This window comes from Oreochromis aureus, linkage group 14 (genome assembly GCF_013358895.1).
Source record: "Oreochromis aureus strain Israel breed Guangdong linkage group 14, ZZ_aureus, whole genome shotgun sequence".
NCBI classification, from domain to species: domain Eukaryota; kingdom Metazoa; phylum Chordata; class Actinopteri; order Cichliformes; family Cichlidae; genus Oreochromis; species Oreochromis aureus.
The window spans coordinates 538,820-550,934 of NC_052955.1; the positions used below are offsets into that span (position 1 = coordinate 538,820).

At 44.0% G+C, this 12,115-nt stretch overlaps 1 protein-coding gene across 1 annotated transcript; it reads left to right on the forward strand.

The window, feature by feature from the left end:
- Window positions 1-3,557: 3,557 nt before the first annotated feature.
- Window positions 3,558-4,855, forward strand: LOC116335324 (P2Y purinoceptor 14-like). The gene is made up of 3 exons (XM_031758983.2): window positions 3,558-3,806; window positions 4,133-4,392; window positions 4,555-4,855. The coding sequence occupies exons 2-3, from the start codon at window positions 4,160-4,162 to the stop codon at window positions 4,826-4,828; spliced, it is 507 nt and encodes a 168-aa protein (XP_031614843.2). The 5' UTR covers window positions 3,558-3,806; window positions 4,133-4,159; the 3' UTR covers window positions 4,829-4,855.
- The last annotated feature ends 7,260 nt before the right edge of the window (window positions 4,856-12,115 follow it).

The following is a 12,115-nucleotide window of genomic DNA, read 5'->3' on the forward strand; positions in this document are numbered from 1 at the left end:
AATGCTGCAACAAGGGTACTGACAGGGACTAGAAAAGAGAGCATATTTCTCCTGTTTTGGCTTTCCTTCATTGGCTTCCTGTTAAATCCAGAATTGAATTCAAAATCCTGCTCCTCACATACAAGGTCTTAAATAATCAGGCCCCATCTTATCTTAATGACCTTGTAGTACCATATCACCCCATTAGAGCACTTCGCTCTCGCTCTGCAGGCCTACTTGTTGTTCCTAGAGTATTTAAAAAGTAGAATGGGAGGCAGAGCCTTCAGTTTTCAGGCCCCTCTTCTGTGGAACCAGCTTCCAGTTTGGATTCAGGAGACAGACACTATCTCTACTTTCAAGATTAGGCTTAAAACTTTCCTTTTGCTAAAGCATATAGTTAGGGCTGGACCAGGTGACCCTGAATCCTCCCTTAGTTATGCTGCAATAGGCGTAGGCTGCCGGGGATTCCCATGATGCATTGAGTTTTTCCTTCCACTCACCTTTCTCACTCACTATGTGTTAATAGACCTCTCTGCATCGAATCATATCTGTTATTAATCTCTGTCTCTCTTCCACAGCATGTCTTTATCCTGTTTTCCTTCTTCACCCCAACCGGTCGCAGCAGATGGCCGCCCCTCCCTGAGCCTGGTTCTGCGGAGGTTTCTTCCTGTTAAAGGAGTTTTTCCTTCCCACTGTCGCCAAAGTGCTTGCTCATAGGGGATCATATGATTGTTGGGCTTTTCTCTGTATTTATTATTGTGCTATCTACTGTACAATATAAAGCGCCTTGAGGCGACTTTTGTTGTGATTTGGCGCTATATAAATAAAATTGAATTGAATTGAATTGAATTGAACATGGGACACCAGACCTCTTCAAAATAAAACAGGAAACATAATGAGACGCAGACATAAAACACATGAAGGTGAGGGGGACTTAAACACAGGGATGAAGGGGAATCTAAGGCTGTGTCCCAATTCAGGGTCTGCACGCTTGAAGTACGCATTTTAAGTGCGATTACATCACCGCCACGCGACGACGGCTGTCCCAATTCGAAGTGTACTTCAAATGCATACTCCAAATGCGCCGTTGATTTCCCCAAATATCAAGCGTGGTCCGGTGCACGCTTCGTGGTCCCATATATCCCACAATTCATAGCACAGCGGTGGGTGTGGTTAATTTTGCCGCAAAATAGGGCAGAAGGGAGCGGCTGAAGAGAACTGTCAAAAGTAAGTACTGAATATTATGTCACTTATTTATGTGCGAATGTTTAAGAACATTAAAACATTACTGTTGGCCACATGTCGGCAAAGTTGTGTGACATTAGTGATGTTTGTACATTCAGCATTTACTTGGTTTTAAAGCCTCTACTTCTATATGTATGTATATATATATATATATATATATATATATATATATATATATATATATATAGCTTTTGGATGCAGCTTTCTAGCGGTCTCTTCATGGTTCCCCCAAGCGAATGGGAACCATGAAGAGACCGCTAGGAAAGCTGCAACCACCAAGTACCTGCAGAGGGTCAGGCAAGTCCTGAGGAGTCAGCTGAACGGTAAGAACAAGATCCGGGCCATCAACACCACGCCCCTGCCCGTGATCAGGTACCCTGCTGGGGTAATAGGCTGGCCAAAGGAGGAGATAGAAGCCACTGACATAAAGACAAGAAAGCTCCTTACCATGCATGGAGGGTTTCACCCCAAGTCCAGCACCCTGAGGTTGTACGCTAAGCGGAAGGAAGGGGCGGGGACTAGTGAGTGTCAGCACCACAGTCCAGGATGAGACAAGAAACATCCACGAATACATCACGAAGATGGCCCCAACTGACAGCGTGCTCAGTGAATACCTCAGGCAGCAGAAACCCAAGAAAGAGGAGGAAGGCGAGGAACCATCATGGAAGGACAGGCCCCTGCACGGTATGTACCACCGGCAGATAGAGGAGGTGGCTGATATCCAGAAATCCTACCAGTGGCTGGACAAAGCTGGACTGAAAGACAGCACAGAGGCACTAATCATGGCAGCACAAGAACAAGCTCTGAGCACAAGATCCATAGAGGCTGGGGTCTATCACACCAGGCAAGACCCCAGGTGCAGGCTGTGTAAAGATGCCCCAGAGACAATCCAGCACATAACAGCAGGGTGCAAGATGCTAGCAGGCAAGGCATACATGGAACGCCATAACCAAGTGGCCGGCATAGTGTACAGGAACATCTGTGCGAGTATAACCTGGAAGTCCCGAGGTCAAAATGGGAGGCGCCCCCAAGGGTGATGGAGAATGACCGAGCTAAGATCCTGTGGGACTTCCAGATACAGACGGACAAAATGGTGGTGGCTAACCAACCGGACATAGTGGTGGTAGACAAACAGAAGAAGACGGCTGTAGTGATCGATGTAGCGGTTCTGAATGACAGCAATATCAAGAAAAGGAACACGAGAAGCTGGAGAAATACCAAGGGCTCAGAGAAGAGCTCGAGAGGATGTGGAGGGTGAAGGTAGCGGTGGTCCCCGTGGTAATCGGAGCACTAGGTGCGGTGACTCCCAAGCTAGGCGAGTGGCTCCAGCAAATCCCGGGAACAACATCGGAGATCTCTGTCCAGAAGAGCGCAGTCCTGGGAACAGCTAAGATACTGCGCAAGAGGACCCTCAAGCTCCCAGGCCTCTGGTAGAGGACCCGAGCTTGAAGGATAAACCGCCCCGCAGGGGCGTGCTGGGTGTTTTTATATATATATATATATATATATATATATGTATATGTATATATATGTATATATATACTGTCGACCTTAATCTTACAGAGAATGTGATGATTTTATGGATAATTAAAGTCAGTCATATATCCACAAACACAACAAGCTGAAAGTCAGTGATGCTGCTCGGTTTGCAGTCCTGAATATGACGGCACAAGCAGGATTCACTGTACTGTTAATGTTAGCTATGTTATATTGCTGCCTCTGTTCGGTGGTGTCGAGCCAAACGGACTTTAACGTGTGTTTGAACGAGCTGACGGTTCACTCGTTAAGCTGAAAGAAAGATGCTTTAATCACAGGAGTCACACATGTGTCCACTGGACCATCTGGAACTCTTCTTGTTTAGCACTCGTAATAACACAAACACTAAATCCTCCTTCTCTTGTCTTGATGCATTCTCAATCATCCAGGAAAGTAAATATCCAAAAGTTGAATCTGTTCATCTGGACATAGCGTTTTGTGGGAGAAATGTTTCGTCACTCATCCAAGTGACTTCTTCAGTCTCAGCTGACTGCAGGTTTGTTTTACAGTCCTGTGGTCTCAGCCTCAGATACTCAACTAATCAAAGTGATGTCATGACAAAAATGAATGACCAACAAAACATTTTTTCTCCTTCATTTCTGTCACACAAAGCTGTATGTAACGTTTCTCGCGGTTAGTATCATGGTTGCTAGGCAACCTGAGCAGCACGGAAGGCTAGACCGTCCCATTTCACAAGCCTCTCACTTCCGCACTTCTCGTACTTATAGTACGCACCGTAGTGCGCGTACTTCAAGCGTGCAGACCCTGAATTGGGACACAGCCTAAGTGTTATGGTCCAATGTTGTCAGTGTTTGTTTTATGTGTGACTCCTCCCACCAGAGGATGGCTGTGGGGTTTTCCTTTTCTTTCTTAGGAGGTGGACACCTGGGCGTGCCTGCTGAGTAGTTGGGTGGAGTCTCTTGCTGTCCTGGGATTGGATAATTGGTTGATCACCTCCAGTATTTAACCACCAGATGACAGCCACCTGCTGTCACTCACATTGCTCACTGCTGAAGCAACTAAATGGCTGCTTAGCACTTTAAAAGGTACTACTCTTTGTGTTGTTTCTTGGGTGGGTCGTGAGTGGGGCCAATTTCTTGTTGCGTTTAATGCACACCTAGACTTGGAACGTAACATAAGAAACAATGAACTATAACAGCAACCTAGGCATAATAGAAATAAACTTAGAGAACCTAATGAACATAAACCATCAACATCAAAATATATTAAAACTCAAAACGCTGAGTCACATGACCCAGAATCGTGACAAGATCTCCAGCTGATGCTTTATTGGACCATACTGTTTAAAAGAAGTTACCCTTTCCCATGCATGTCCCAACTCCTGTCTTCTCCATCTTCTTCATGTCTTCAGGTGGGTTTACTCCTCAACAGCTTCACCATGAAGTTTTACTTCTGTCGAGCTCATCATCGGGTATCCAGCAACCTGACAGTCTACCTGAAGAACCTGACGGCTGCTGACTTCCTGCTCTGCCTCAGCCTGCCCATCCGCATCACCAACTACGCCAGCAGCTCCACCACCATCCACCAACTCCACTGCAGCATTGGAATCCCTGTGCTATACTTTAACATGTACGCCAGCATCCTGTTCATGGGGTACATTGCTGCTAACAGGTAGAAAACCTTTGTTGATTTCAGACTGTAGTTCATAAGAATATTAAAAGCTTAATAAACATGAATCTTGTTCTCTTCTTAACGCCTTCTGCAGATGAGAACAGGAACTGCTGTGACTGATTAGTAAAGTTATCTACTGCCTCCTTCCTCTGGTCTCTCCAGGTATCTGAAGATCATCCATCCATCAGGAACTCACATGTTGCAGACAGTACGAGCTGCAAAAATCCTCTCCGGGATCACCTGGGCTTGTCTCCTGGCCCCAACAATCAGCTTCATCACCACATTTTTCATCACCCAAAAACCTCAGATCTCTGACCTCAGACACTGTGACTCCGTCTTCAGTGCATCTGCCAGCCTGCTCGGAAAGGGCATCCACACCTGTTTGGGGATCATCTTCCTGGTGGTCCTAATATCCCTGGTCTTCTTTACAACATGATCGTGTTGGGCGATCGTGGCTCAAGAGTTGGGAGTTCGTCTTGTAATCGGAAGGTTGTCGGTTTGAGCCCCGGCTCCGACAGCCTCGGTCGTTGTGTCCTTGGGCAAGACACTTCACCCGTTGCCTACTGGTGGTGCCAGTGTCCGGCAGCCTCGCCTCTGTCAGTGCGCCCCAGGGTGGCTGTGGCTACAATGTAGCTTGCCATCACCAGTGTGTGAATGGGTGGATGACTGAATATAGTGTAAAGTGCTTTGGGGTCCTTAGGGACTAAGTAAAGCGCTATACAAATACAGGCCATTTACCATTTTACAGCACCTCCTGCAGGGCTCCTGCTCTTTGTGGATTTACGCAACTAAATTCAACCAGATGTAAACAAATGTTTCATGAGTTTTCCTGCCTGATTTCCATTCCCTACATTGATAGTAGGGTTAGGGGAGGCAGTTGAGACAGTTCAACTAGGACGCCTCCTGGGTGAGGTGTTCCCAGTATGTCCCACTGGGAGAAGGCCCCGGGGCAGACCCAAGACACGCTGGTGAGCGTATATCTCTCGGCTGGCCTGGGAATGCCTCGGTGTTCCCCAGGGAGAGGGAGGTTTGTGCTTCTCTGTTTAGGCTTCTCCCCCCGCGACCCGGCCCCAGATAAGCAGAAGAAAATAGATGGATGGACTCTGACAGTAATACTGTTTATACTGTGTTTATCCTCGACTGAACACTGTTGGTATGAAGGCTGAATTTAGTGCATTAATCTAAGAGTCATTGGTTAAAACACAAATGAATGTACTACACCTGATGTAAGTGAACCCACCTGAACCCTCCATCATAAACATTATAACTGAAATAATTGAACCAAAAGTAAAGAAGCTGTTTTTAAAATGTAAGCCATAGAAAGTGCAGATTTTTATGTGAAAATGTGATGAATAAGAGTTAAAAGTTGTTAGAAAATGTATACTCAAATAAATAAATACTCAAGTAAAGTACAGACACCTTAAAATTCCACTTAAGTACAGTAACAAAGTATTTGTACTTCATTACTTCACAACTCTGACCATGGGGTGCCATGAGGCAGGGTCTAAGCAGAACATTTTAGTCCACCCACCCTTGTGGTCAAACAGAAGAAAAGGCAGTATTTGGTCAGACATCGTAACGGAACAGCGGAGTACCAGTTAGCACAGACACGTCACAGCTTTGGTCTGGACCCTCCATGTGCTGTTCCAGATACCACAACACACGCAGCACGTGGCAGGGAATTAAATCTGTCACAAACTAATCAAGAACCACAACTACCACAGACACCCAACATGCAACCCATCCAGACAGCCTTAAAACCTTCTACACCAGGTTTGACAGGCTGAACACAGACACACCCTCAAAGGCCCCCAGCGACCCCACGGGCACTGGCTTCCAGGTCAAACACACACAGATCTTGAAAACTCTGAAGAAGGTGAACCCCAACAGGGATGTGGGACACGATGGAGTTCCTTCCAGAGTTCTGAAGGCCTGTGGGGAACAACTAGCTGGTGTGTATGCCGACATCTTCAACCTGTCACTATCCCAGGCAGTAGCTCCACATATTTTCAAGTCCTCTATCATACCAGTCCCCCAAATGACTTCAGGCCAGTAGCACTCACACCAGTTGCCATGAAGTGCCTAGAACAACTGGTTCTCACACACATCAACCAAATGGTCCCAGACACTGTCGATCCCCTTCAGTTTGCCTACCATCCCAATCCCAGCTGTAAAACTCAGAAACCAGTCTTACTTGTTATCATCTATCGTCCACCTGGGCCTTACACAGAGTTTCTCTCTGATTTCTCAGACTTTTTATCTGATTTAGTGCTCAGCTCAGATAAAATAATTATTGTGGGTGATTTTAACATCCATGTAGATGCTAAAAATGACAGCCTCAACATGGCATTTAATCTGTTATTAGACTCAATTGGCTTCTCTCAAAATGTAAAAGAACCCACCCACCACTTTAATCACACTCTAGATCTTGTTTTAACATATGGCATAGAAACTAAAGGGCAGTGTGTGGCTGCTGCACAGCAGCTTATGGTCAGAGTTAGGTTACATAAACCTTTTCACTCTGGATACTGTAGCTCCTGTGAAAACTAAGGTCTCAAATCCGAAGTACCTGACTCCGTGGTATAATTCTCAAACACGTAGCCTAAAGCAGATAACTCGTAAGCTGGAGAGGAAATGGCGTGTCACAAATTTAGAGGATCATCATTTAGCCTGGAGAAATAGTTTGCTGCTTTATAAGAAAGCCCTCCGCAAAGCCAGAACATCTTACTATTTGTCACTGATTGAAGAAAATAAGAACAATCCCAGGTTTCTCTTCAGCACTGTAGCCAGGCTGACAAACAGTCAGAGCTCTACTGAGCCAACCATCCCTTTAACGTTAACTAGTAATGACTTCATGAACTTCTTCACAAATAAAATTTTTATCATTAGAGAAAAAATTACCAATAATCATCCCACAGATGTAATATTATCTACAGCTACTTTTAGTACCATCGATGTTAAGTTAGACTCTTTTTCTCCAATTGATCTTTCTGAGTTAACTTCAATAATTACTTCCACTTTTATGGTCTTGGGTTTTTGGGTTCATGAGGCATTTTGTGTTTTGTGTTGTTTGTTCTTTCTTTAGGGAATTGTGTGATTCTTATGTTCAGTTTTGAGAGCCCTGGATCTTGGTTCATTTCATTTTGTTCCGTTTCGTGTCCTGTTTGTCTTCCCTCTGTGTGTAGTTGCTCATGTCTGATTACAAATGTCAGTTCTTCATGTCCTTCACGCTCTCCCTCATTCTGTGTTTAGCCAGTCTGGCCGTAGTTAAACTTTACTTTAAAAGCCATCTCTAGACCCAGCTGTCTAAATTATAGGCCAATCTCCAACCTTCCTTTCTTCTCGAAAACTATTAAAAGAGTAGTTATCAAACAGCTAACAGATCATCTGCAGAGGAATGAGGCTAAAGCTTAAAGGTTTCGAGTTTGCTAAAGCACAGAGTTGTTATTAATCTCTGTCTCTCTTCCACAGCATGTCTTTATCCTGTCTTCCTTCTCTCACCCCAACTGGTCGCAGCAGATGGCCCCGCCCCTCCCTGAGCCTGGTTCTGTCGGAGGTTTCTTCCTGTTAAAAGGGAGTTTTTCCTTCCCACTGTTGCCAAAGTGCTTGCTCATAGGGCATAGGTGTCAAACTCTGGCCCCGGGCCAAATTTGGCCCGCAGCCTAATTACATTTCGCCTGCGAAGCCATACCAAATTATTATTAGAGCTAACCCGCCGGTATTATACAGCGTACTGCTAATACTACAAATCCCAGAATGCTCTGTTAGTGTTTTGGCGCGTTAGTCACGACAGGACCCATTAATCCCCTGTCCTCTGTTGACCGTAGTCATAGCAACCGTGCGAATACTGCCGCGCTACCTCTCCCAAAATGGCTAAAAGAAAGTCAGAAAACAGGAGCTTTCTGGACAGGTGGGAGACAGAATATCTGTTTACCTGTGTAAAAGACAGACCTGTTTGTCTTGTATGTGGAGCTCATGTGGCTATAACCAAGGAGTACAACATTAGATGACACTAACGAAACACCAAGAGAAGTACATGGACCTGGACATGACTCAAAGATGCTGGAAAGCAGAAGAGATGAAAAGAAGTTTTGTTTCTGTGGAGGCAGATTTCTTTTCTCATGTATTAATCACATATTTAATCATATCACATTAGTTATAGTAATATCACTTTCTCACTTTACTATAGTAAGAGCACTCCTGTCACCAGTTTGCATACATGTGGAATGTTAACACAGTGAGGCCATTGTAATGGGAGATATTGAACAGATAGTGGGACTCCTGGTTATCAGGGATGTAAATCCTTAGGTGACGGCTAAGCAGAAAACAAGGTCATAATTCTCTGTGAGGGGGCTATACCTCCCCTCATAATGTCCATCGTGAGAGGGCCAACATGTAAGAGTTTGTGGATGTTCTTTGTCTGTGTCTCTGTATATAAGATGTAAGGGCGGTGGCCACAATTCAGAGATGGTCCTGGTGTTTCACTGGGATGCTCTCTCCACATTGCAATGTGTTTATTAAACCCACTTCAAATCAAGCTCACTGGGTGTGTTGCAGGTTATTGTTAAATTTTCCACAACATTTACATCCACAACAGTAGCTGATCGCACACGTGGACTTGCCACCAATCTATATAACCAGCTGATGGAGAAGGGAAACAATTTTGTTGCATTCTCCCTCGCTGTGGATGAGTGACGCCTTTGATACTGCCCAGCTTTCAGTCTTCATCCGTGGGGTGGACTCAAATCTCTGTGTTACTGAGGAACTTTTAGGATTAAAATCAATGCATGGCACAACCACAGGGAAGGAAATATTTGAAGAGGTTTCCAAGTGTCTAACTGAAATGAAGTTGCCATGGGAAAAACGATAACGACAGATGGTGCACCAGCGATGTGCGGTCAAAGGAGTGGACTGGTGGGCAGGGTACGGGAGAAGATTTCTCTGTATTACTGTGAAGTGTTTACCTTACAATATAAAGCACCTTCAGATGACTGCTGTTGTGATTATGTGCTATATGAATTGAATTTTGCTGTTTGCACAGCATGGTCAAGACCAATGTTCCCTCTAAGCTGCGCACGTGTGCAATTGCACACTGCTGCGTTGCGCACAAAAAAAAATCTAACCTGAATTGAAATTGAAATTAAAACTTTAACAATTCTGTTTTGCAGTGTTACTCAGTAAGTGACTGGCTGCTCCTGTATGGGATTAGAACGATGCCACCTTATCCCATAGTCCAGCCAATGACACGATTCACATTCGTATATACACAGCCAATCAACGTGGTTGACAGGCTATGACAGCGTCCTTATGTGCCGACACCGGTGTTTTAGCTAGCAAAGCGGCGTGGCTGATGTGCAGTGAAGCCACATTAATGACAACGTGTCCAACCATTGGAGATGTGAGCAGGACAGACGGAACAACTGACGGGAAAAGTGTGGACTTTATACCAGTTTTTAAATTGTGTTGATCGGCCACGTAAAACCAGAGTTATGATGAAAATATCTGCAATGTTTGGTTTTCTTCCTGAATACTATCGTTGTTTATATTTACTGCGGGAAGAAACGGTAAAAACGGCGTTTTATAAGGAAAACACTCAAAAGCGCTCTCCACCTGTGACCAAAAACAAAACCAAAAAAAACCCCCACCCTTTCCTATTGGTCGAAAAATGTACCATGTCAACCAATCAAAAATGATATGGCAACATGGCATCTAGTTGTGTAGGAAGCGGGGAAGTTTTAGGAGTGACGGCGGTGTTTTGAGATGTGAGAGATTTGCGACGTTCTGCTTGTTTGGAGTCTAAAGTCTTGTGTAGTTAGTGTGTAGTGTAGTTTTGCTGTGTGTGTCAGAACAATGAGGCGGCTGCTGAATGTTACAGGTGTTACAGCAGTGATACATCTCCTGTTGTCAGGCCTGCAGGTATCAGGCTGTTGTTCTCCTTTATCTCATAGTGGACAGAAATTATTTTTTGGAGTGGCACAAATAATTTGTGTGGCATCAGATTTGATGCAGAACAGCTGATTGTTCTGTAAATAGTTTGAAATGTTTATTTAAAAAAACGCCTTGGCTGCATTTTTAGTTAAACAGCTGCAAAAAACTTTGTTTGCAAGTTACTTTTTTGAAGAAGTAACTATATAATTAATTGCCCAACATTGGTCATTATATACTGTATTTGGCAGACAGAGAGTTACAGGACTCTCCCAGACCACAGACTCATAATACAAGTCAGAGCTTTATATAAAATAAAAAGAAAGTTTTGTTTTCAAAATTGGAGTTCAAGTTATTTTTACTTCCAATAGTGTTAACATACTACACAGGTCATGAACAAGATTTTTTACATTTCCATTGTAAGTGGGTTAAAGCAGTTAATTAAAAGTAGTCTAACATAAATGTAAATGCTGTAATTTGATTATTTTAATAAACCATGTAACTTGGATGGATTCGATGCTGGCGTGACCACAGTGCACACGTCTGATTTCGCTCACAGTGGTCCAAGGGACGCTCAGGGAGTTTGTGTGTTCGCTCAGACACGTGAAAAATTAGAGGGAACATTGGTCAACTAAAAACATGTGGATGTAAATCCTGTCTAACGTCTGTCACACTTACTTTGCTTGTTTGTTCTTTGCTGATATCCTTCCTGTGTGAGCCCAGTGTGCCGTGTCAGGAAAGCACACCAGCTTAAAAAGTTTATATGTCTGTGTCAGTGACTGAGGTCAAAGGTTAATGTGTCCGCTTACTTCTGATATCCACGATGTCTTCACATTCAGGTCCTGCAGGTGACTCACCTTTAAGACTTTTTAGAAACATCAACGAGCAGCTGAATGGACCAACACAGGTCCAACTGAAGCTTCAGGTGTGTGTGTGTGTGTGTGTGTGTGTGTGTGTGTGTGTGTGTGTGTGTGTGTGTGTGTGTGTGTTGCTGCTGTCAGCACTTAGACTGCTGAGTCTGAATGACAGAAACTTATCGGCTCAGCTGAGTCGCATCCTGCTGATCATGTTGATGACATATTAATATCGATCAATACACAAACCAAAAACATCTGACCCCATGTGCTTTTAGTCTTCATTCATCTTTATGTATATATACATATATATGTGTGTGTGTGTGTGTGTGCGTGTGTGTGTGTGTGTGTGTGTGTATAAATAGACATGAAACTGCTGCAGGTTCTTCACGCTCTGATCGATCATCACGCAGCTGCTCACAGACAGCAGGCTCAGTACTCTGACTGTGACTCCTCCAGGCACTGTAGAAGCGATCGGGCTTCATTTTTAAAAAGACTTTAAACATGTTTTTCAGCCTAAAAGTTTGATGTAGAGATCTGCTGAGCTGAAAAAGTTATGAAGGATATGACATGATAGAAAAATCATTTACAAGGTCCAAATTTACTGCCAATGGTCAGGTTCATGGTGAGGTCAGGGGTTTAGATTAGTTATGTTGTTTAATTCCACTTTTATTCAAATCTGTTTTTCTTGTTTTCTATTTTGTTTTTTTATGTTTTTGTTGCCATCAGTCAGAAATTCAGAATATTCATCAACCCACTAGAAAAGGTGTGTGTGTGTGTGTGTGTGTGTGTGTGTGTGTGTGTGTGTGTGTGTGTGTGTGTGATTGTTGTGTGTGTAATGTCTGCCTGCAGGTGCATGCTGATGCTGACCAGGCTGTGTGTGCTGATTATAAATACAGCTGATCATTCTGATCAGCTTCAAACCTGCTTCTGTCCAGCTTGTC

Bases quoted from the DNA above. Each gene is read 5' to 3' on its own strand.
- LOC116335324 (XM_031758983.2), top strand. From the start codon at position 4,160: ATGAAGTTTTACTTCTGTCGAGCTCATCATCGGGTATCCAGCAACCTG. The intron at 4,393-4,554 runs GTAGAAAACCTT...TGGTCTCTCCAG, and splicing joins GGGTACATTGCTGCTAACAG to GTATCTGAAGATCATCCATC.